General features: G+C 39.5%; 1 protein-coding gene across 1 annotated transcript in view; it reads right to left on the reverse strand.

The window, feature by feature from the left end:
* Nucleotides 1–26,919, reverse strand: part of hivep1 (HIVEP zinc finger 1) — a 94,310-nt gene that overhangs the window by 11,950 nt on the left and 55,441 nt on the right. Inside the window, 6 exon segments of the mRNA XM_055157086.1 lie at nucleotides 591–766; nucleotides 2,121–2,254; nucleotides 2,974–4,245; nucleotides 4,247–6,660; nucleotides 6,663–8,531; nucleotides 14,930–14,983. Coding sequence (XP_055013061.1) covers nucleotides 591–766; nucleotides 2,121–2,254; nucleotides 2,974–4,245; nucleotides 4,247–6,660; nucleotides 6,663–8,531; nucleotides 14,930–14,983 — 5,919 coding nt within the window.

Consider the following 26,919-nt stretch of genomic DNA (forward strand, 5'->3'; position numbering starts at 1 on the left):
TGTATGTGAAACAAAACATAACTCCAGGTCTAGTTTGTGATGAGAAAACAACATTATAACAGATCAGAAAATAGCCTGATGTGGACCTTTTAAATGCATTTATATTTGTATTTAGTTCAGTGAAATCAAGAGTAGGTAATCATCAAAAACGTATGAATTGTTTTTGCTGGTATAGAACTAGTCTATTTATGTAAGATTCACCTACACAAAAACAGTTATAATCTTCAACAGAGGAAAGGAGGAGACAGTAGTTGCTAAGAGCAGCAGAGGGAACGGAGGCTGCTGATTGGCTAAAAATGGACGAATCACTGTAAACGACTGCACAACGATCAATTTGGAAAGATAGATCAGACGTAGCCTTTGGAACCACACAGTGTAAACAAGAAGAGAGCCAGCGTGCAAAAGTAAGAAGAGAAAACATATCGTTAAAATCTATTAATAATAAAATTGTAGAATGAAGGTGGTGGTGAAAACAGAGACAGATCAGAGCAATGACTCAAGCATGTATGGATCTAAATACAACTTTGAGAGGGCAAATGTGAAGGAAACAACTATAACCTGATTGCCGTGACGTGTCGTGTGGATTGTACCTTTGGTTTTGAAGGAGAAGTTGCAGTGGTTGCAGTGGTAGGGCCTGACGTCGGAATGGGTTCTGATGTGTTTTCGGAGCATACTGGGCTTTTTACAGCGGATCCCGCACTCCTCGCAGATGTACTTCCCTCTGCCTCGGCCCCGCACGTACACATACTCCTCGTTTGACTTGTACCTGGACCACAGAGACATCGTTTACACTTAACATCAAAACTAGTGACATCACAATACTAACATTTCAAACTCGATTTTGATACTAAGGAATAGACTTAATATCGATTCTGATACCACAGTGATAATAAAATACTCTCAGAATGTGATTTTCCGCATTAAACGGTAGTACCGTATTTTCTGGGCTATTAGACACGCTCTTAAGCCTCTAACCCCATCAAAAAATAACTACGCGCACCGCAATCCAGAGCGCCCTATACACAAATCCACTCAGGTGTCCCAGCACGACTTCAGTAAACTACAGAGCCGGTCCACAGCGCACGCAAACACACACGGAGCAGACAGCGACCGTGCAGCGAAACACACCCACAGACACACTCATCACTCCACGCCGACGAGGAACGGAACGGAGGAACGAACCGAAAAAGCGAGCGCAATGTGCCACTTCTAGACACAACTGAACAACTGAGTCACTGCGAACACACCGACAATCCGTTGGTCCCAGACAGCACCCTCCCTACACACCACAACTGAACAAAGCCCAGAGTCACTGTGAACGAACAAACAAACAAAACTACTCACCCGTCACACTGTTGTTTAAAGTCCAGTGCGGTTTATTTGTGAAAAAACTTAATAAATAGACCATTTAATGACAGTGCGCCTTATAATCCAGAGCGCTTAATAGCCCAGAAAATACGGTACTTTCTTTTCTCTTCCCATGTGGTCTTATATGAGTGTAATCCCTCAGTGGTGCAGGTAGGTTCATAGTGTATACGAGTCTATGTGTTCTTATAGTTGTTCTGATACAGCTCAACATCATTCTAAATCTGTTCACGAAAGCTTCATTTCTGTCCTGTGAATGGCACTTTTTTGTATCGATACCTGCTCAAATGAGTGTCTAGTTTCTGTACTAGTGTTAGTACCAATTAATATCTGATTTTCAATACTTTTAACAACCCTAAGAGACCTATTACGACTCGTCGACTAAAGAAAATTTTGATTGACTAAAAACATGTCCTGTTTATCAGTTAGTGAACTAAAAGAGTGTGGTGCAGACAAAAGCTCTCAAAACTAAGCTATCTAGATGATCTGATCAAATAGCTTACTTAAACTATACTCACAAGACAACAAGCTCTGAAGATTGCAAAATAAAGTATGTACAAAAAAAATACTTGTAAAGTAGGTATTCACAACTGAAAATCAAAGGCAAAATAAACTCCCAATTTACTCAAATATCTCCCAGTTAAATAACTCGGTGACAAATAAAAGTCTTGAGCAAATAATCAACTAAACAGCTATACAAAAAAGTAAACATAAATGATTGAGTAAAGCAGACATAGTGAACTGTAAGTGCGTACCCTCCGTCAAATATCTTGACCCGTCTCGGTTCGCTCTTGGTGGACAGGTCTTTGTCCGACTCGAGGCTGCTCTGGATCTCTGGCTGAGCTTTGGGTCTCACAGCAGCAGATTTACACTTCTGAGGCAACGGCACCTGCACAGAGGAGCAAACAGGAGGAAAATAAAGACATAAATATACTAATTTGTGTATTAATTAAAGTATTTTTGCACATTTTAATTGTTTATCATAATTATCCCCATATTTATTATTATTTTTTTATATAATTTAGCAAGTTTCTTCTAACTATTGTTTAATTTGTTATAAAGAAATAATGTGATATTAAAGACTTATCGTTTGGAACTTGGAAGTAACATTTTGGAAATTAAAACTCAAACTGTAACTGAATGAACCAAACTATTACCACAATGGTGTTGCAAATATGAAACAGAATCCTGATAAAACTTTACGTTAAATTTTGTAATTACTGGCCCTATTTACAAAAATCTGCACAGAAACAAATCTTCAAATTTTAGCATAGAATTCTGATCTGTACTCCAGCTTAGTTTAAACTACTCGTATAGAGGTTTGTAACCCATTAAGAATGTATAAATATTTGGTATGCTTTGCTTATATAGAACTAGACAATTATTTGTCTAAGATTTGTTGCACAAACAGCTGCAAACTTAACCAGAAAAGACACTAGTTGCTAAGAGAAGCAGAGGAAATTGAGGTTGGTAAAAAAATTTGACCAATCACAGTAAAAAATTGGGAGACAAAAACAAGACTAATTGTGAAATTATTAATAAAATACCCCTTAATTAAAATATTCATTCAAACTGTTACCAACAGCTGCATTCATCAACCTTTCTCACCTTGGGCATGACGTCCTTCAGCTTCCCAGAGTAGGACAGAATATCTTTGACCCCACTCGTCTTTATGGCCGAAGTGTAGAGGATTTTCTTGGAGCTTTGTTTCGAATTAAACAGCGACATCACCACCTTGGTCGGCAGCCCCAGCGGGTTTGGGTTATTGGGCGAAACGGACCACGTTGAATAGGCCGACGTCTTCAAATCCGTCTGCTGTACGTGGATCGACTTCCTCTTCATCAAAAAGCACCACGTGTACGTCGTTGTCGTTTTGAGACTTGGAAATGACAAGCGATGGCTGTCTTTAGTATTAACAACTGACACAGACGTCGTTAGCTTCACTTGTCCGCTACTAAAACTGGAAGGTCTTATAGGAGATTTCGCCAGAAGCCATTTTTGTTCCTCAATTTTGTCTTGAGTCTTTGAAACGGGCATAGACTGGGTTGTGGTATTCAAAGTCTCTTCTGGTATAATTGTACATGTTTCTTTTTCAATTCCGGCGCTATCGGGCGACATCGGTTTAATGTCGTCTTCGTTCGTTTCTCCTTCTTTCTCAGTTTCAGATTTTGGCGGTGACAACGGAGGCGCTTCTGTTTCTATTGGGCTATCCGCCGGTTCGGTCGTGCAAGTTTGTCGAACCAGCATCAGTTTTCTTTGCCTCGTAACTTCGGACATTTTCGAATTGAGATAATTGATCGATCTTCCATCCGTGAGGCAAGCGACTCCATGTTCGTCTTTAGCGCGTTTTTGATGCTTCTCCATGTATATATCTAAACTGTTCGCCGGGGACAGCATACGTTTACTTGAAGCGGTCGGCTCTTGCTGCGGGCATAGCGTTACCGATGCTAGCTTTTGCGTGCACTGTATTGGGCCAATTGAAGACACTAGCCCTGCGTTGCTACTTGGACTGCTAGCTGGCGGGTTTGGCGGATTCTCTTTCTTTGCATCATTTTCAATAGACTGCGTTGACATTACGACATTTTTGTTTGTCGGAGCTTGGTTAATTTGCTCGTGCGTTATCAAAATTTGCGGTAGCGGTATGGCACTAGCTTGTGACTGAGTTTCACTAGTTTGCTGGCTAGCTTGTTGTGCGACGTAGACATTTTGCATTATTTCTGAAGATTTCGAAGTGCTCAAAATCGGATTGGCAATAGGTATGGTTAAAACTGGCAGAGCGATTTGAGTTCCTTGCGTGTTTGAGAATGTAAAAGTTTGGCTGGCTCTAAGATTCGAGCATGGAAGTTGGTACTTAGGGACAAAATTAGCCTTGTCGTCCTTTGTCTGTTGGCTTGTTTTGCAAATTTTCCCGACAAACTAGGATCTGATTGAGAGGTTGTTGAGCTTTTTGGCAAATTTGAACTCTCGATGTCTGATGCCAGGGATGCGGAAGCCCGTGAATTTGCGGTTGTAACGTTGGACTACCCAAGTTTATACACTGCACAAGCTGCTCATTCTTTTGCAAAGGCCTGTCTCCCGTCTGCAGCACAAAAGGTTGACTTGTTGTATTCTTATTGGCGATATGAATTTGCTGCGGCTTTGATTGCGACAGCGAGTAAACGTTAGCTACTTTTTCAAGCGGCGTGACACTTTTACGAACAGGTTGTTGGCTTTCAGGACCGATTTTCAGTGACATTTGCCGTACCAATGGACCACGTCTTCTTTCAATAAGCGGTACTTGCGAAGTGCTTTTTGGCAGACCAATTGGAGACGCAGACCTGCTTGGCGATACATTTCCACAATCAAAAGACTTACTTCGATGCTCAGTTGAAACCTCCACAGATGGTTGCGTGCAAGTAATTTGTTCCGAAGCGGCACGACGCATAGTTCCTGGGACATTTAATGTGTTAAAAGCTGCAGGCAAGCCTTGTAAATCGGAATTTTTGTTAATATACTCCACTCTTGATGGACTTTCTGACCGTAAAGTCTCCTCTCTGTCAAAAGATGCCGAAATACTCGATCCACGAGACAAACTACTATCTCTGCTTAGACTTCGGGACAAACTTGACTCAAAACTTGATTCGCCAGAAGATTGATCCATTTGCGCCAATCGGATTCTTTTCTTTTTAGGTGGCAACTTTTCTGCAGGTAATTTTGACAAACTTTCACTTCTTTGCGGCCAGTTAAATTGATCGGTTGACTTGTCTGACGGATCGATGTTTTGTGAATCAGTCTCTCTATCTGGTTCTTCTGTTACGAGTATTTCAGGAACTTGAATGTTGTTTTGACGTACAAGTCGGGACTGATGCACAGGAGTAGTTGGAATTTCAACAACTTTTCCTTCACTGTATTGTGTTACTCTTGTTTTCCCAAAATCTCCACTTTTAGATTTACTTTCATGACATGCATCCTTTGAAATATTTGCTACTTGGTCAGCTTTGGGCTTATTTGCAAGATCTTTTTCCATATTTTCCACTGGAGATGCTCTGTCCATTGATTCTGTGTCAAATGAATTCGGTCGACTTAACGAGTTAGTATGCCTTATAACTGATGTCCCACTTCCTTGTCTTTGCAACTCCCCTTTATTTGCAATTTTCGTCTCTCGTATCGGCGAAAGTCTTGCATCAGATGTACCTCTTGCTACAAGTTGAATTTGAGGTAGCTTTGCTTGGTTGTTTTTCGGTTGCACATCTACAATAACCGCATGGGGAGGAAATGTCCGGTTTGCAGTAGTTAACTGTCCTGAATCGAAACTAACCGAACAAGGCGGGACCGTATCTGTTGGGGACTGGTCATCCTCATCGCCTACGCTTTTCATTTTCATTCTACGCTTCCTGAAAGACGTTTGTTGATCGATAATTCCGGAACCAGACGCAGACCTTGAGATTATTGACTGTTGCATATGTACATGGAAAACCTCTGGCTCAACCTCTTTAGCTGGTTTATTTTTTGGCCCGTGCAATTCCGAGCAATAAAATTTCTTATGTGTTTCAAAATTTTCCAACTTCCTGTACCGATTCCGACACGTTTCACATTCGTACATAGTGCCTTTGTTTTGCAGCGGTTTCCTGGTTTTATCTTGGTTGTGTTCGAAAGATCTGCTACGTTGCATTAATTCTGTCATATTACTTGGCGGTCCTTGATATCCCTCGTCCATAGACCTCACAGTTGGAAGAACATGTCCGTCATGACTTGTGGAAAAATCTTCTACGGCTACTTGTCGAACCAAAGTTCTTGCATGCATTGCTGGATTTGGCGTTGGAGGTGCAGAAGAGAAGACATCATCGTTGAGTGGGCTAATTTTCTCATCAAATGACTGGCAAATTCGTAATGGGTGAGGAAGCGGTGGTACATTAACTGGCAAAGCTGAGTGTCCCGGAGTAGTTGGCATCGAGTTACTTCTAGTTATTGGCAAGCAGTCCATTGGAGGGTACTGCGAAGGTACAGAGAGCAAGAATACTGGTTTTGACTTGTCTGTGGGTGTGAATGGCGATTTTGGGATGTCAGAACTCGAACTGGACCTTCTCCCCATCGGTTTAAGATCGAATTGAAAAGAATCTTTGAAAATATATGATTTGGGAGAGTCTATGCTACCTCGCCTTGACAGAGACGTTCGCCTTGGTTTGACGCTATCCAGTTGTTTATTATCAACGACCGCTTCATTGTCAGAAATCAGTTTGGAAATACGTTCTTCTAATGACAATGCTTTCGGTTCTAACGGTGGTCTCATCTGCCCTTCTATTGGTCTTACTTTAGGTCAGTTTGCACATGCATTACTGTTGCAACAATCGGTGGCATACTTGGAAGAACATTTTTGTCAATTTCTACAGGTGGGGTTATTTTTACAAAAGGACTTGGTGGACTCATAGCTTGATCTGCACTTTCAGACCTGGAGAAGTATCCTGAGTCGGTGCTACCCAAGCTTCTCGGACTAAGCAGGCATTTCGGTTGCTGCTGTTGTGAGAAATCGGTTGCTTGTTGTCTTTGGAGCTGTGCATGCCCTCCCAGTAGTGGAGACTTGCATTGTTGATCCTCATCCTCACTTACATCTATAGACGCATTCGTCCCATCAACCTCTTTCAGCGAAGACAACACCGTGACACTTGATCTCAAACTTGCCGACTGGAATTCGCGTTGACGTGCCGCTGCTTGCTCCGGTGCTGCCATAGTAACTCTTGGGCTATCCGCTCTCAAGGGTGAAACATTTACAGGATAAACAACAACTTTTGGAAGCGCAGCCGTAACTTTTGGTTCGTAAGATTTCTGAGTTTGAATTTTGCAAGAATCAACCACATTCGATTGATCAACTTCAGCTTGGTTTAAACATTGCAAACTATTTTCAGAAACTGCTACGATATTACTTTGCGTCAAATCTTGTTCTAGTTCATGGTTACTACCTTCTTCATCACTCTCCCCTGTATCTTCCGCCTCCGAATGCGTCCCTCCTCCTTTTTCCGACTCTTGGGATAACGAACCACCTCCTGATTCCGATCTCGCCATCAGCCCAAGTTTAATTGCGTGCGCGTGCGATTTTTTGTGCTTGTACAAATTGCTTTTTGTTTTGAACGAGAATCCGCAGGTCACGCACGGATATGGGCGTTCCCCTGTGTGGGATCGGATATGTTTTAGCAGCACGCTTGGTTTGGCACATGCTCGGTTACAGTATTCGCAAACGTATTTTCCTGGCTTCTTCGGCTTTTGGTCTTTGGAAATCTGATCTCCGAAACTCATCACAGTCGCCATTTGAACTTGGTTGCTTCCTGGAGTTACTGGGACCTGGATAGAACTAGGAACAGTTGCGGATAAAGACTGGCAAGTTTGGACTATTGGCGGTTGGCTTTGCGGTAATGCATTTGATCCGTGGGTTATTGCCACTGGCCCTGGGTTAAAACTCATTTGCAATCTTGGCTTTTCAGGATTCGCAACTGGTATAAAATGAGTCCCACTTTGCAAAGTCTGGGTCCCTGCTTGCACTGTTCCTTGTATCGGCGCAGCTATACCAATAAAATTCCCTTGTTTGTCAATGTAATAGGTTTGCATGTGTGAAGATTGGATTCCGACGTTAAGCGTAGGCATAGCTTGGACTTCGCCGATGCTGGCTTGTGCGCTAACTTTTGCAACTGGCTGATTTTTCCTTTCTGCTAATGTGCTAAAATCCGGCTCCATAGCTTTTAGCAAAACATCTAGCGGCGCACTGCTATGATAAGGTTCTTCTTCGTGTTTAGGAGACTGCGTGTTGTTAATCTGAGTTGGAGAAGGTTGAGATGTTTCTAAAGACACCTTCTCAATTTTAAATGATTCCGGTGATTTCGGTTCTTTTATAATCTGATCTAGTTCCGGAATTCCTTCTTTTGGGGATTTTTCAGTTCTCGGTACATTTTGGATATCTGTTTGTCCACTAGTTGGCGCTGTAGGGTGGTGGATGGGACTGTTTGATGAGGAAGAGGAGCACAGCGGAGTAGTTTTGTCTGATGGCGTTTCTTGGCCAGTGGAGTCACATGGCTTTGACTGTAAGGGTTTTTTCACTGGAGATTTGGGGATTTTCTTGAGCTGGTTGCCCGCAACTACTTTCTTCCTCTTCAGGCTCTGAGACTTGTCAACATTTCGGCGGCTGATTTCAGACACACCTGAGAAGAGAAAGAAAGAGAGGTCATGTTAGACAAACCAGAACCAAATGGACTATGGACTGCTTTGCATGAAATGTCCCACAGTTAAGTTATCTATCTCTATGGAAACCAAAAGGTGACGTGACCAGGACATGTGACAGGTCAGATCTGTTAAGCAAAAAAAAAAAAAAAAGAGCAAGAGAGATAAGTTTAATGACATACTGTGGAACATTTTAGACATAGCAATAACATCTCCATGGTGTTATGTAGAGAGGTGGAGGCAAAAGAACTGTTCCATTGAACTAAGCAAGAGGAGGCCACAGTTTTTCAGTGCAGTTTCAATAAAACAAACCAAAATGAAAAAAATATACATACAATAAAATTCATTCCATTGTCACTAAAGGGTCACGCTTAAAAAAACTAAAAAAGTTAAAGTGTCACTGCTTTATGCAAATGTTGACATAATTAAAGGTGCATTGTGTAACTATTTCCAATCAAGGGTTTACCACGTGCTTGTCTTCATGGAGATGTTATTGTTGTGTCTGGAATCTCCCACAGTACAGTATTAAACTTATCCACCTCCACGGAGACAATGAGGTGATACTATCAGCCAAAGCTACAAATCTGTGGAGGAACGACCCTGCTCACAGGTTGTTTTTTAGTATATTTTTGAAAGTTAAAGCCTAAAATTGAATAAATACACGATGGATATGTTTAATATACTGTGGAACATTCTAGACATGGTTGTGAAATTTCCAAGCAAGCAAGCAGGTGGCTGACCCTCCACATGACGTTACATTGTGCACCTTTAACTGTTTGTAAATAGAGACAGTGTGACTCTGATGATCAGCACTGTACAAACCATTACAGCCCCTAAACATAAGTCACTGTTTACTTTACAGCACCTGAACATAAGTCACTGTTTACTTTACAGCACCTGAACATAAGTCACTGTTTACTTTACAGCACCTGAACATAAGTCACTGTTTACTTTACAGCACCTGAACATAAGTCACTGTTTACTTTACAGCACCTGAACATAAGTCACTGTTTACTTAAACCATTACAGCTCCTGAACACAAGTCTCCGTTTACTTGGCAACCGCAGCCATTGTAAAGCCTCGAACCAAACAAGAACATTTACGACGCTGACAACAAGAAAGCAGCCAACACCCATTCATCCACTCACAAAACAAGCCCGTAAACCAAACCACTATTTCTCTTTCAAATCGAGCCTTCTGCTCCGGGCTCTTGAGGAATTATACTCCATTATAATGTTATTTTGTCCCCTCTGAACTGCAGTTTTGTGGTGTATTTTATTACACTGTCGACCCAAAACAAAAGCTATAATTAGTCAAGTGTTATCTGGCCTTTTTCATTACATTGCTTCTTACTCCTTAGCTACATTATTTTAACTAGTTTCTTTGCAATTTTGACCAGGGTTAAAGAACGATTTAACACATGCTAGGAAAAAATGTGATTGTGAAGAATGAACTAACAATTATTTTATGACTTATTATTCAGATGAGTGGCCACAGTCCTGCTCTTGTGATACAGATCTTCTTTCCAGTCAAGTTGAAAACATCATTCTTCTGTTCAAATTGCAGTTTTCATTTGTGCACAGTTTGCATTGTGACTTCTGCTTTTCCTCGAACACAGTGAATCCTCTGACCCCGGCACGCCCAAGGTCTCCCCGAAAGAGTGTAGGGGGAGGAGAGGGAGAGAAGTAGAGAAGGAAGGGGAATCGAAGAGAGAGAAAAGGAAAGAAAACAAGAGAAGAAAGAAAGAAAGAAAGACAGAGAAAGAGAGCCACAGAGAGACAGAAAGGAGAGAGGAAAAAGAGAGGAGAAAAACAGAGAGAAAGGAGTGGAGATGTAGACTGTTGCGTAAGCCCCGCCCTGTCAGCAGTCCCAGTTGAGGAGGTATTTCCCGGAGCTCAGGATTCCCTCTGAGCTGCAGAATTAGAGCAGGAACGCCCCGGACTTTACATAACTCTGCTTCCACTGTAAACAAGAGCCACTGGGACCAGCTCAGGGGAGAAGGACGAGGAGGAAACTTGGAGTCTAACCAGCAACTTCTGCACTATTTTGTATTTTAAGACCTATTGTGCGTGTGTGTGCGCTATAGTTATAATCTATGACACATGTGGATCACTATGTTGCATTTTGGAAAGTCTAAATTGTAATACTGAACTAAAAAAGAAAAAAAAAAAAAGGACTGCGGTGTTGATAGACAGTGTTGGGAACGTTACTTTTAAAATGTAATCCCCTACAGATTACAGATTACATACCCCAAAATGTAGTTTGTAATGTAATCTATTAAATTACTTAAAGTGAGTAATGTAATCTGAATACTTTGGATTACTTGATTTGCTGTAGAGAAGCAAAGACGAGGAAATCTTCACATAAAATGTTTTGCCTGATAAAAGAAAATTTAAAAACCCAGACTTTACTGAACCAAATTAAAAATATTATTGATAGAAGACGAAGAGACACGTCCATGCAGCATGATTTAGTCTTGTTAAATCCTGTTTTAGACCTGGTTTAGATGTGGTTTAGTCCTGGTATAGACCTGGTTTAGACCTGGTTTTAGTCCTGGTTTAGTCCTGGTTTAGCCCTGGTTTAGTCCTGGTTTTAGTCCTGGTTTAGCCCTGGTTTAGTCCTGATTTTAGTCCTGGTTTTAGTCCTGGTTTAGCCCAAAATGTGAAAACAGGAAAATCCCGCTGTGTAATCCATTTATTTCAACAAAGTAACTGTAATCCAATTACCACTCATTGAAACAGTAACTGTAACTGAATACAGTTACTCATAATTTGTACTCTGATTACGTAACTCCAATACATGTAATCTGTTACTCCCCAACACTGTTGATAGATGACTCAAACATGCACAAATCCAATATATATGAGAGAGATGGGAAGCGGAGATGATAATAAGATATATCAGTAGATTCCTGGGAACAGATATGTACAGAATCACATCTTGTTACAAACTCAACCATCTGGCGAGAATTCAAGTGGAAAGTTGTTACCAGATTTTTCAGAACTCCAGATATAACTGCTAAAATGGGTCCAGTACATTCCGTCTTATGCTGGAGAAACTGTGGTGTGGTCAATGATAACCACACACATATATTTTGGCATTGTCCTAAACAGTGTTGGGGAGGTGACTTTTAAAATGTACAGATTACATTTTACAGATTACATACCCCAAAATGTAGTAGGTAACATAATCTGTTAAATTACTTAAATTGAGTAACGTAATCTGAATACTTTGGATTACTTGATTTGCTGTAATGTAGCAAAGATGAGGATATGTTCACATAAGAAGTTTTAAAAAGCCCAGTCTTTACTTAACCATATTAAAAATATTATTGATAGAAGAGGAGGAGACACGGTCCATGCAACATGGTTTAGTCCTGTTTTAGTCCTGTTTTAATCCTGGTTTAGTCCTGGTTTAGTCCTGGTTTTAGTCCTGGTTTAGCCCAAAATGTAAAAACAGGAAAATACCACCATGTAATCCATTTATTCCAACAAAGTAACTGTAATCCAATTACCACTCATTGAAACAGTAACTGTAACTGAATACAGTTACTCATAATTTGTACTCTGATTACGTAACTCCAGTACATGTAATCTGTTACTCCCCAACACTGGTCCTAAACTGGATTTGTTTTGGAGGGAAGTTTTTGATGCCCTTAAAGTTATTTTTAATCAACATATCCCATCTACTCCAGTAGTGGCATTACTAGGAGTGCAGTGTTGGGAAGCTGACTTTTAAAATGTAATCCCCTACAGATTACAGATTACATACCCCAAAATGTAGTTTGTAACGTAATCCATTAAATTACTTAAAGTGAGTAACGTAATCTGAATACTTTGGATTACTTGATATTGTCATGATTTTTAAAACTACATGAATGTAACAACCACATCCTGCAAATTCTCGTTTGTTCAGTCTTTACTTGACCAGATTAAAAATATTATTGATAGAGAAATTATTTTTATATGAGATCACTGCTGCTTTAAATGATGTCCATCCTACTGTTAGTGTCATATTGTATTAGTTTAGTCCTGGTTTTAGACCTGGTTTAGACCTGGTTTTAGTCTTAGTTTAGTCTGGGTTTAGTCCTGGTTTAGTCCTGGTTTAGTCCTGGTTTAGACCTGGTTTAGACCTGGTTTAGTCCTAGACAATGAATTACCACTCATTGGAACAGTAACTGTAAACCAATACAGTTACTCATAATTTGTACTCTGATTACGTAACTCCGGTACATGTAATCTGTTACTCCCCAACACTGTAGGAGTGTTACCTGCAAGTATTGGCACACAAGATGAAAATACCTTTTGAATATTTTACTTACTGCTGCTTTAAAATGTATAACCATCAGATGGCTCAAACCAGATCCTCCCTCTTATAACATATGGATTCAGAAAGTGTGGGGTATACAGTATACCAAAAGGAGCAGATAAACTATTCTTTAAGGATTCAAAAACCCATTTTTATTAAGCGCTGGAAACCTGTTATGCCTCTGCTAATACAGTAGAGATGACATGGGGCTTCTTTTATAATTGTCCCTGATACATAAAGAGTGGACGTTTAATTATGTCATTATTACCCTGTTGCTTGCTTATTTCTTTTTTGTTACAAACTTATATTATTTTAAAAATTGAAATGTTTGCATTGATTTTAAATAATTGTATTATTGCTGAAAAACTAAATAAGAATTAAGTAAAAAACAAAAAACAAAAAAAAAAACAAAAACACAAAAAATCAGTCCAAATACAACTTCAGAGGGTAAATGAGAAACTCACTATAATATGGTTTAAAAAGTCAAGTCTACAAAAAATGACTCTTTAAATGTTTTGTATCCAACCAGTTCTGCATCTAAACAAAAGACATTTATATCAGAGGACTTTTTACACTCATTTGGTTGCTTTTTAACTATTTTGACATACTAATTTTGCATTTTCAAAGCATTTGAAATATTTGTAGAAACATATTACCCCCTTGTTGTTGTGTACACATTTGAAGTGCGTAGGTTGCTTTTAGCATGGGCAATGCTCAATCTAAAACATAATGTTTGTGCAATTCTCTTCAAATGTATGCATGTGCTCCCTGTGTTACTGTGGCAGAGTGGTTAGTCTGTCTCCTTGCATAAGACGGTTGTGGGTTAGACTCCTGATCTCTCTGGCTGTTTAAGCTTCTGCCTCCCAATGAGAGTGCATCTTTAAATGGACAGTGACGAGGTGAGCCAGGGACAGATAATGAGACTAGTGCATTAGGCCGCTTTACATAACAGCCTGAGGAATTTATTGGGACTGCACTTACTTTTAAAGATACACCTGAGTAACACTTTCACTTTCATAAAGAGGACAGCAATTTTGACATAAATGATTTATTTATTTATTTTTTGGATTAGGGTAATGAGGACAAGGTGACTAAATTCAAGTATCAAACTTTCTATTATTTTTATTTTCAGTCACCAATAATACAATTGTTGTTCTGGAGTTGTGCAAAACCATATTTTTTCAGTTTTTTCCCACATCTCACATTTGATATTAAATTGTGATAAATTCACTTTATCAAATCAAACTTTCTTAACAAGAAAATAAAGCTGCCTACAGACTTTTTTTTCCCTTTTACACTTGTAATACACTTTGTTCAAGTCTCTCAAAGCACTACCATGTAGTCATTATTCATTCACTCCATACTTTCGCAAGAAACTATTGTAGCGGTAGCCACAGCTGCCCTGGAGCAGACTGACAGAAGCAAGGCTTCCAGTCTGCACCATCAGCCCCTCACACTACCAACATTCACACATACACGCACCATTCACACTAGGCAAGGTGAGTGAAGTGTCTTGTCTAAGGACACAACAGCAGAACTTGGGTTGGAGAACCACTGCTCTAACCACTGAGCCACTGTCGCTGATAAATGACAGTGAATGAAGGTTTCACAGTTGTTTGGTCATGCTGCATCTCTATGGAGATAAACAGGTGGAGCCACAAGGCCAAGATACAGGTCTAATCTATGGAGAGGTGAGCACCATTGCGTGCATTATGCAGAGTGCATGTTTTTCAGGTATTTCTGAGCAATAAAAATACCTGTAAAAGATTAAATAAAAAATAGATATATATTTTTTATTATTATTCTTATTCAGTCCAAGTGTTTTTATTGGTAAAAAACATTACTTAAAAACATGCATTTGTACTCTGATCAGAGTTGCCTTTCCACAGATATGACCTGTAACCTTGACCTGGTTGAGTCACTTGCTTTCATGCAGACAGATAAGTTGAATTAATACCATGGAAAATTCTAGTCAAAGCAATAACATTTCCAAGGAGACAGGTATCAGAAAAGTGACACCTTCACCTTGACGTGAGTGTGCGTGAATGTGCTGCTGGGTAAAGTCTCTTACCTTTCTGAGAGCTTTTGGGCTCTTTCAGCTCCTTTTGTGCTTCTTCAATTTTATCTGAAACAAAAAAAGAGAAAAATATCGTTTCAAAAGAGTCCACTTGTGCAGAGCCCCACAGCCTCACAGAGAGACGGTACACCTTCAGCTCGCACCGAGGAATTCACTCACTCTGTCAGCAAAACATGAATGAGAAACTGTTAAAAGTCTGTGCAGGATGGAGAGAATACAGAGAGCAGAGTCTGGGACACAGAGGAGTGCAGGGTCTTTCCAATGAAAAACGGAATCTCTCTCTCTCTCTTTCCATGTCTCTCTCACTCTCTTTCTCTCACTCTGCCTCTCTCTTCTTTCTCCCACCTCGCTTCTCTCTCTCTTTCCCTGTCTCTCTCATTTATCTTTCCATCTCCCTCTCGGCCTTGCTCTTCTCCCTTTCTCTCTGTCCCTCTCTCTCCCGCTCTCTGTCTCTTTCCCTCTCTCCATCTTCCATCACGGAAAAACCGACAGAGGGAGCGGACATGGAAACTCCAGCAGTTTAAAAGCATTACTCGACAAACTCAAGTATGGTCAGAGCCATGAGAGCCAGATGCCCCGCAGGAAGTTGTTTATCAGAAATGATTAGAAATTTATTGTGACTAAAAATGTTTCATTTCATTTCCATGTGATTACACAAAAATCTGAGGGTAAAATATTGTTTTTAAAAAAGTGTTATTTGAACTATTTGAAAGTGAAATGGGGGTTGAAGTTGGGGTTATTTGCCAGAGTTGATGTGGCTGAAGTTAATTCAACTTCCCTTAGTGTTAATTTGGCTCCTCCCACCCACCACTTTAAACTCCCTCCAGAGAAGAACCAGTTTGAACCAGTTTTGAACATCTTAAATTAACTCAAATAAAGTGTAAATATAAACAAACACCTCTGTTGTTTAGTTAAATCAGGATAACCATACAAAGTGTTATCCATTTATTCTCAAAACATGAATGTAACTCTTCATTTCAGGGTTAAACAGGGACTTTGGTCCAGTGTTAATTAATTAACATTTCCAAAAATGTTAAATTAACTCTAGAACAGATTGGACTCATATAAACCCTGAGAAAAAAGTTTCACTGGATCTCTCGAGAGTCACTTTTAACTCTCCACTTTTTGCTGTGTACATAAAGAGTAAAATATATAAAAGTACAATGCATAATTTGGATTCAAAACAAGTACGATGTGTTGTCCAAAGAGTCTGCTCTGCTCTAAGTAATCTCGTGATCTTTTCTGGGCCCTGTTCAAAGCCTCCTTGTAGTTAGCTGGAAGATTCTGTCCAGTGCTCTGCCCACAAGCCATAAATTAATACAAAAGCAGGATACAAAACAATACACTCCAACTTGACAAATCTGATCTGATGTGATGACACCATGTTATAAACCATGCTAATATGCCATTTCTGACTAACATGTCAGTTTCAAAACAGGGTAACATAGTGATTTCAATGTGTTCATGTGTTACTGTTTATAGCCCATAGAAGTAAAATGTCCCTCTATGAATAAAAACTGTATCTTCTGAATGGGGACAAATATTTCAACTGTTGTATATACCAGAAAGCTTAACTCCATGAATACTGTTTTATATTCTTTATTTTATTAAGTGTAATTTACTTCCATTTTATTTTAAATTGTGTGTATTTGATGTATTTATGAATTGTTCAAAACTGTTGTTTAGAATATGATCACATCACATGACTGCAGATTCTTGGTTGCCTAGCAACCAAGAGGAATCTTTGTGATCGGTCGATTCCATTCTATCCTTTATGACATCATCAGCTTTTTGTCTCCGAAGATGTAGGCGTGAACAAAACTCCTAGATTTAAACCACAATTTACATTCACACGTGAGCGAGAACAGCAGACCAACTGAACGAGATAGAAGAGACAGAGCGAGAGAGAGTTTAGAGAAGTTTCAGAATCTTGAGCTAGAAAAATCAGAAATGGATACTGTAAAAATGAGAAACGAGGAAGCTGAGGAGGGGAGCTATGACATTTTCAGCCCCGAAAACCTGGACGAGAGTGAGCTGCTCAAGGCTTGTGACGTCTTTGCTCCGTTATTGGAACTGATCCTGAAGAACAACGCCATTTTGAAAACCGCAATCCTGATAAGAAAACACAAAGGGAGAGATGTCAAAGCGCGATACAACATGCTCAAATCTGAGATAGAAAAGGCTATGAAAATCAATCAAGACCTCCAGGCAGATTTAGGCACACAACAAAACTGTGGAGTAGAAAAGGCTGCAAGCGAAATGCAAGACTTAGCTGGATTTCTAGATCATTACAATAATTTAGAAGCAGAAAAATGTCAAATCAATGAAGTGATCCAGGTACTCCAAAACCAAAACACGGAACGACATGGGGAAAAAAAACAAATCAGTTTACTTCGAAAAGATGTATTAATATTGAAAAAACAAAAAGAAGTTCTGGTTGAAAAATATAATGACGTACAATCCAAACAATTCCATGAAGACTTCCAAAGAAATTACGACGAATTAAAATCGGAAATAGATCAGATCAGCCAGGACAACAATGAAATAAAAGACAACATCAACAAATTATACCAGAAAATCGCCCGAGGTTTTAGCTGGGAGAACAAATGCAAAGTGATACGACTGGAAAAAAAGGCAGTGGAAAGTGAAAATGAGCTGCTGAAAACATGCTTTTCCAAATTAAATCTGGAATACACTGAGGGCTGGTCAGATAAATATAAGAACGAAGTCGAAAGGCACGAAGAACTGAAACTTAAGAATGAAAAGCTACGGCAAGAGATACATGAAATGGAGGTCAAAATATCCAACGACAAGATCGTGAAGGAAAACTATCGCCAACTTGAGAAAAGAAATGCAGAGATTGAAAAGTTAAACAAAAAATTGGAGAAGGAAAAACGATCTCTTGAGAAGAAAGTAGCTAATTTCACACAATCTAAAGAGGAAATTCACAACTTAACAGTTGACATGGACGATTTGCGACAGAAAAACATGAACTTGCATCAAATAATCCAGGAGTTAAACCAGCAAATCCTGAATGAAAAACATTTAAAAGTTAATTTGAAAACGAAGAAAGACGAGAAGAAATCGATAATGAAAAGAAAGCATCAGATGGTGGTGGCTATTGCAAAGTTGGAGGAGAAAAAGATCAAGCAAGATTGGGTACTTAAGGACATTTTACTATCAGAAATGCAGAATCAATTTATGCGGCACACGAACGAACAAATGCAGGGCATATATGAGGAACTGTACGTGAAAACGCGCCTCCTAAATGTGCTGCCCCAAATTCATCAGGAAAGGGAGGAACAGAGGAGAGACTTGGAGAGACTCTTTGTTCAGAAAAAAATGGAGATCGACCAGATGATGGATGACTATAGAAAACTTTCCTTTCCTAAACAACCAGGAATGACTGACTGTGTTAAGTTCAAAACTACAGCTTTAGGATACAAGATGGGAGAGAACCTTCCGAGACGTCAAAATAAAGTCAGTCAATTCTCATAGGTTTACCCAACAAACAGCTACCTTAACCCCAGCCCAACTTCAGGACCTAACCCTAACTCCAAACTCCTTCATTAACTGTTGGGGCCTGGTTAGTATTGGATGGGAGACATCGAGTAAGAACCAGGATGGAGATGGCGAAGTCATGTTTTGGGTCAGAATCATGGGGAGCAAGTAGCTCGACCCCTTTAGGGTCCCTGAAGGACTGAATCAGGACTGAAACAAGACTGAACCAGGACTGGACCAGGACTGGACCAGGACTGAACCTGGGCTGGACCAGGACTGGACCAGGACTGCTAACCCTGTAGTTTAGTTTTGTACAAACATGTTGTAAAATGTGATTCTTGTATTCATATTTGTCATTTCAGATTTCTTGTCTTTTGGTCAAGTCTTCTGGACTTGTTTAAATCATGAACTTTGAAAAATAAAAATAAAAACATTAAAGCATAAATCACAAATCTAATCATAATTGCAAAATGATTTCGAGATATTTCTTCATATATTCGATATCTTCCCCAAACTGTTGAGCCCGGTGCAGTTTCAGCCCATTTGAGACGTGAGTCTGTGGTTGAAAATCTGGTAGGAAAACTGCAGGAGATTGAATAAAAGCGAATGGCGTTGTTTATGTTACAAATGACGAGCTCCGAAGTCATTGGACATATATTCCAGCCTTAGTGTTGTGATGCTGATGCTGAATTTGCTGCTTCACGGCGCACAGACCTACAACAGAGTATCAGTGTTTTCAGGCGTCCACACAGGCGTCCACACAGTGCCAGATCAGATCTGTACTCAGATGAGCTGGAGGCACCAGATCGTTCCGTCTCTGGAGCCATTTTCCATTGGCTTAGTGTGAACAAACACAGCACCCACAACCAAAACCATTCGAATACACACTAGTGTGGACAGGGCCTGAAATAGCTTTGAATTTCAGTAATACCCATATGGAAAAGTCCTCCCAGGGCATCCTGGGTTCAAATCCCCCTTCTGACTCCAATTTTGTTTTGTTTTTTTAACTACAACATATAATTAAAAAATACAAACATTACATGGAACATACAAAGAAAATGTAGTTTATCATGCACATGACCTGTAAATGTCATGCAAAATGTTCACTTTATCTTTACTAGTTTTTCATCAGATAGTTGTATGAGAAAAATGTAAAAGGGGGACACTTTCAGGAGTAAACCACACATGACACATATTAACCTTATATACAGATTTACTACAAAGACACTGGTAAATTCTGTTATTTTTTTTTTCCAGTTTCTTTTCCATATGGGTATGCTAATGCTTCTAATTGAAAAATAAACAAATGACTACTTTCAGTTTAAATAACATTGTTTGAAACTCTGTTGTGCATAATCATTTGGAACAGTGCATTTTATTTTTGAAAAGACATACTGTTATCATTGGGAGTAGAACTCTAAAGGTTGATGACGGTCATTTATACTGACAATTTGGCAAAATCAGAGAAAAAATATCATTTGCATAATCATTTGGAATGCAGTGTAGTACAAGCTGTTGTTGTGTCCTTTAGCAAGACACTTCACACACACTGCACCCACCTGTGCTGAGCATGAATCATTATAAAGAATGATACAGGAGTTTATTAAGCCTAACCTTTCTTAAAGCAGACTTATTCTGCAAAATGGACTTTTCAGAGCTTTTAACCATGTTATAGTTGTTTCTCATCGTTTACTCTCCTGAAGTTGTATTTGGAGTGATTTGTGTCATCTTTAATCTCTTATTTTCAAGACACCATTTTGCCAAACAACTCATGTTTTGACCTGATCTCCCTTTTTCTAGCGTGAAAATGATCCGATGTGTTTCTTTTATTAAGTCGTTTTAGATCAACTGTGAAAAAAAAAAAAAAAAAAAAAAGTAAGAAATCTTTTACTTGTAAGAAAGTGAATACACCTGTCATAAACAATCCGCCTTTACCCCATATGGAAAAGGTACAGACAAATCATACACCATTTTAACATGTTTTATCTGAATCTTAAAAGATTTGTATATGACAGTGAAAACTGTTGCAAGATCTTTGGTAAATCTGTGCAGCATGAAACATATAAAACTTTGTAACCTGCAAGTGGTGAATATGACACTAATCCCACACACAATCTCCTCACAAGTGTTGGACAAAGGTCATTTTTACCACAGAATCATAGAAAAACTCGATTGCTGTGTTGTGTGTGTATGAGAGTGAGAAAGAAAATGACAGTGTGTGTCTGTGTGTGTGTGTGTGTGTGTGTGTTGAGCAGCATGGGTGTAAACACAGTCTTGCAAATATTGAATTACAACCTTAAAAAACATAAAACATTTGGGTCTGGTCAAGTGGTAACGGAGGGAAACAGGGGCAGATCTTTGACATTCAAATAGCTCTTATTCAGAAACTAGAGGGACTATTGAAATAAGTAAAGTATCAGAATTAGAGCCCGACCGATATGGATTTTGTTGTGGCCGATATGAAACCGATATAATGGGAATTTGAGCTGCCGATAGCCGATATAATCGCCGATATATTTAGTGATGTAAAAATTCACTGTAAATGTTGAACTGTTAAAAAACTTAAGTTTGGCTCTGGTGGATTTTAAATTGGGTTTATTTAGGCAACATTTATTGTTATTCTGCCTCTTTACATCATATTTCCAGACAGTAGGTTTGGCTTAATGGCATTTTTGCATCACATTCTAGACACTAGTGATGGGTATTCCAGTTCTTTTTAGAGAACCGGCTCTTTTGGCTCAGCTCACTAAAAACTGCTGGTTCTTTTGGCTCCCAAGTGGCTCTTCAGATTGTTTTGTTGCAAACAGGTCTAAAGCACATCTAAACCAGGACTGAAAAAGGACTAAACCAGGACTTATTTATTTTATGCTAAACTACAGCCAAATATGCTAGTTTTTTTTTTGTTTGTTTTTTATCCTATGTACACGCAAATTTCTCAAAGTTTCGTTTTCAGCCGCTGCCGCTGTCAAACTACCATGAGTCTGCACGCGGCGTGAAGAGAAAAAAAGTGAGAGAAAGAGAAAACACGGCTCCCAACAAGAATCAGGCTCTCGTTGTTTGTTTCAAAGAGTCGGCTCTAAGAGCCGTTTCGTTCGCGACCGACCCATAACTAGTAAAGAAACTAGCGCTATTAGCCTTTAGCCGTAAATGCTGCGCAGTTTAACTTTACCAACAGGGTAAAGTTAAACCTGTGATATTCTTTCAAGTTGTTGACAAAAAATTAAAAAACTCATGTCGGTAACTAGTGGTTCTCACTTCCATATCCTTAACAAACTGGTTTGAATATTTGCTTCATATAGTTTTCTACCATATGGTACAAGATTAGGTTGAAAAACCTTTTGAGTAATGAGATTTTTTATTAAGAAAGGTCATGGTAACGGAGGGAAAAGTAACGGAGGGAAAATTGTACAAACAAGTAGAAGATGCAGGATTTTGCATCATTTGTCAACTTTTTTCTTCCGAATACTTTAATATTACTTCAAAATGAAAGGAAACTATTTCTATAAAATATGTCAGTCCTTCCAAGTAAATTTTGATCATTTTAAATACATTTTTTTGAAAAATCATGAACCTTCATCAACAGTTCAAAGATGGAATAACACAAGATATGATGAAATACATCCACTTATTTACATGATTTGCAGGTCTTTGAAATTTGGGAAATAATTTTTGTTCCATGTTTCATACATGGTCTGTTTAAAACATATGGAACTTTAGAACCAAAAATGGTACAGAACAAAGGTCAACAGTTTCATAAACTAGAGTACATATGTATCTGTTCAATACATTTTTATATCAGATGAATTAACTTGAATTTTTTGGCCTTGCTGTTTACTTCTGCTTGACCAGGCCCATGTCACTCTTCCACTGATATCACAGTGAACATACATCAGGCTGTGAAAAGATTTTTACTCTGCAAAATCCTGTAGCTGCTTTCCTTGTTGCCTCTTCAAAGTTGTCATTTGTTTGGGGGATACAGAGGTACTTGTAACTGTCCTCAACATCTGCTATAGTTCCTTCCACAGACAGTAACTGGTTTGCTCAACTGGTAAATCACTGGACTATCACATGGGCAACCTGGGTTCAAATCGTCCTTCTGACTCATATTTTGTTTTGTTTTTTTTAACTGCAACATATAATTAAAGAATACAAGCATTACATGGAACATACAAAGAAAATGTACTTTATCATGCACATGACCTGTAAATGTGATGCAAAATGTTCACTTTATCTTTACTAGTTTTTCATCAGATAGTTGTATGAGAAAAATGTAAAAGGGGGACACTTTCAGGAGTAAACCACACATGACACATATTAACCTTATATACAGATTTACTACAAAGACACTGGTAAATTCTGTTTTTTTTTTCCAGTTTTTATCCATATGGGCCAGTCAAACCAAATGCACGCTGTTATTTCAGTCCACTTCTCCATAACAGAGCCTCATGTTAGTGCTTAGCTCATTTTAGCTGAGCTCCTCTGACATCATCCTTTCCTCATCCAGAACATGTGTGGAGAGTTAAACATGTGGAACCCCAAAAGCCCAGTGATTAGGGCCCCAACAAAATCCCATTACAACCAGTTTCAACGACACAGATCCCATTTCAATGTTATGTAACCAACCACAGCCGCGACCGGACCAGGACCGGACCAGTACTGAACCAGGACTAAACCAGGACTAAACAAGGACTGAAGCAAGATTGAACCATGACTGGACCAGGATTAAACCAGGAGAAAGCCAGGACTGGACCAGGACTAAACCAGGACTAAACCAGGACTGAATCAGGACTAAACAAGGACTGAAAGAAGATTGATCCATGACTGGACCAGGACTGAACCAGAACTGAATCAGGACTAAACCAGGACTGGACCAGGATTGAATCAGGACTGAACCACTGACCAAGAAGACTAAACCAGGACTGAATCGGGACTAAACCAGGACTGGGCCAGGACTAATCCAGGACTAAACCAGGACTAAACCAGGACTAAACCAGGACTGGCCAGGACTAATCCAGGACTAATCCAGGACTAAACCAGGACTAAACCAGGACTGGACCAGGACTGCTAACCCTGTAGTTTAGCAGTTTAACATGTTGTAAAATGTGATTCTTGTATTCATATTTGTCATTTCAGATTTCTTGTCTTTTGGTCAAGTTTTCTGGACGTGTTTAAATCATGAACTTTGGAGAAAAAAATAATAAAAAATTAAACATAAATTGTAAATCTAATCACAATTGCAGTGCTCGTCAGAAAAATGATTTCTAGATATTTCTTCATATATTCGATATCTTCCCCAAACTGTTGAGCCCGGTGCAGTTTCAGCCCATTTGAGACGTGAGTCTGTGGTTGAAAATCTGGTAGGAAAACTGCAGGAGATTGAATAAAAGCGAATGGCGTTGTTTATGTTACAAATGACGAGCTCCGAAGTCCATTAAAAAGGGCTTTGTGGTGAGAGACAATTGGATAAAATCAAGATGTGGTGGATATAGAGTTACCATAGGAGCGGGGTGTTTTAAAATGTGAAAAACAGAACGAGCTTATAGGCGAGATTCATTGTTGACAAAAGCGTGTGTTGCATGCTGGGAATTATTTTGGTCGGCGGCAATAAACACTAATTCAACATGACGGACGGAGCGAGAAAGCACGTAAAGGGTATTGATCCTGGTTATTTATCCACTCTAACGGCAGAGGACCCAAGACCATTTGACCAGAAATTCGTCATAAGCATCGATGGAGCCAAATCACCCTTTTCAACCCCGACAAAAGGTGGACCAAACCAAATTTCTGGTCGGAATTTCCAACTTCCTGGCGGGGGAGTGGGGGCGGTCGGGGGGCAGAGGCTGTGGGGCTTCTGTCATCTCGTTTTTATTTTGTAAGATTTTGTATTATTTGCATCTTAGGCTGCGTTCAGACTGCAGCCTGAAGTGACCCAAATCAGATTTTTTGGCCCCTATGTTCCTGTATCTGATCTTTTAATGACAGTCTGAACCACACAGATCCCATTTTTTCAAATGTGACCCAGGACACTTGGATATGTGCTCCTGAAACTGATACATATCTGATCTTTTGACATGTGACTTCAGTCTGAACGGCCAAAGCGCATTCATCTGACCTACATGTTATCAACAAGACACAAACCTCACTATTCTGCGCTGAAGTAGGAGAAAACTGTTAATGAACTCCATGTCACTGAAGTGAAGCACATCTCCACTCACCACTCTTGGCTACGTCTCCACATCCACACGTTCCTTTCAAAGGATGTTGCTGCCGCTGTCCCACAAAACACCACGGCCAAAAACCTCGTCCTTCTCCTTCTCAATCTCCTCCTTAAAACAAGTAAGTTGTTCATGTTCTGGCTCCGGTACGAGAGGAACTTTAAAATCTCCAGGTGCTCAATGTTTGGACAACTTCTGTAAACACAGAGACGCTCGCTGCGGTTGACGTCGTCGTGTCTCCAGTGTCACATGCGGGACACTTTCGGCCCGTTTAACGTTCACACTGGAGTCACATACAAGTCGCATTTAATTGGAAATGTGAACGACCTCACAAAAACATCGGATTTCACAAAAAAATCCGAATTGAGCGTTAAGCCCTGCAGTCTAAATGTTTCAAATATAATGCACAGGCTTCTATATAATATCAGATATACAAACTGTAGATTGTGCAGTCTAGTCTCTCAGGTCTGATCTGATTCTGGTCTGGTTCCTGTTTTGTCCAGTTCATTAAATATACTAAGTTACACATTCCACGATTTTCAACAGTGATGGTTCATGGTTAGAAAAGTTAATAAAATTAAAGTTTTGGACATTTGATTTTTCACAAGTTCAGCCCAAATACTACACATGAAATGAACACAATCTGATCCTGCACACATCTCGGATCTTATTCTTTTGCTCTTAGTTCATTTTATAATTTTTTATAGAAGTATCGGTATCGGCAGATACTCAAAATCAAATGACTCGGGGGCAAAAAAATGTGATCGGGACATCCCTACTTTTAACACTGTCTGACTTTATTTATTTGACTTATTTACTGCTATTTTATGATTTTTATAGTTTTGCTTTTATTTGATTTGACTGGTTTTATCATTTTAAGACTGGTTTGGTATTTAAATTCAATGATTTTGCCACACCTAAATTATTGCATTACTACTTGGACTCTGACAAATAAAACTACTCTTAAATTAGCTGAAACTATATATAAAAAATCTCAAATTATCACTGTTGTAGAATACTTGACCTAACCCTAACCCTAACCCTAAATTGGGACAACACAATCAAATATGCAGGTTTAATTCTGGTTTACAAAGTTTTTAATCATCTTGCTCCACCTCCTCTAAAGGAGTTTGTGAAAAGAAATTCAAATCGCACAACAAGAGCAGCTCTAGAGGCGATGCTCTGCGCCGTTTAGGAAAAGTACCTTTGGACAAACTCTCTTTTGATTATCGAGCTGCTCAAACATGGAACACAGAGCTGCTCATGTACGAGAACTTTCAACATTGGCAGCATTTTCTAAAGCTTTAAAACACTGGTTATTCAATGGTCAAATATGTCACCATGTTTAACCAATTTATATTTTCTTTTATTTTGAGGGTTTGTTGGTTTAACTCTTGACTTAATTCTTAAACTTCTGACTTTGCACTTCAAATGAACTGTTTGAAACTAATTGTGTGTACAGTGAGTGTGCTGGTGTTGTGTACTTTTGTGTGATTGTTGCTGTACTTTTCCTCGTCCTATAGATGATTTTACATCAACCTGCCGAGGGACTGAAGATGGAAATGAGCCACGTTGGCTTTAATCTTTGCATATTTATATTTTTTGTGTTCATTAATATGTACTGTCCCTTTACAAATAAATAAAATAAGAAAATAAGAAATTTTCTGATCTCTGTGCAGCACTTTGTTTGTAAAATGCGCTGTAGAAATAAAGTAGATTTGGATTTGGAACATAAAAATCACACTTTTCCTCGTGTCTTTTGCCCTCCGTTTGCCCGACCCTGGTCTCTGTTGCTGTCCGCCGCTCTGAGACCCAATTAGAAGCGTCTTTACGTGGGCTGAGTCTCGCGCCCGCTCCCCTCACTGTCATGACAACCACCCATCTCCGGCTCTCCTCCTCTTTTCTCTCCTCTCTGTCCACGCCCCCCTTTCTCTCCTCCTTTCTCCCTGTTCTCTCTTTCTCATCGCTTCATCACTCCCCTCTTTTTTTCTCCCTCACTCTCTTTTTCTACCACCCCACATCTCTCCTCTCCTCATTTTCCCGTATCTCTTTCACTTCTTCCCCCTCCATCTCTTCTTCCATTCCATCTCCTTGCTCACTCTCCTCTTTCTCTCTCCACTCCGCCCTCGCTCTCCCCTTTATCCTCTCTCCCTTCTGGTCTCCTTCCCTCTCTTCATCCCTCCATCTTCCCGCTGATCCGTGCGTGTTTTTTTCCGTGCGGGGAGGCGGAGAGAGCGATGAGAGCCTCTCCCCGGAGCCCGCGGCGAC

Source organism: Boleophthalmus pectinirostris, unplaced genomic scaffold (genome assembly GCF_026225935.1).
Source record: "Boleophthalmus pectinirostris isolate CB_2022bp ecotype Guang Dong unplaced genomic scaffold, ASM2622593v1 HiC_scaffold_21, whole genome shotgun sequence".
Lineage (NCBI taxonomy): Eukaryota > Metazoa > Chordata > Actinopteri > Gobiiformes > Gobiidae > Boleophthalmus > Boleophthalmus pectinirostris.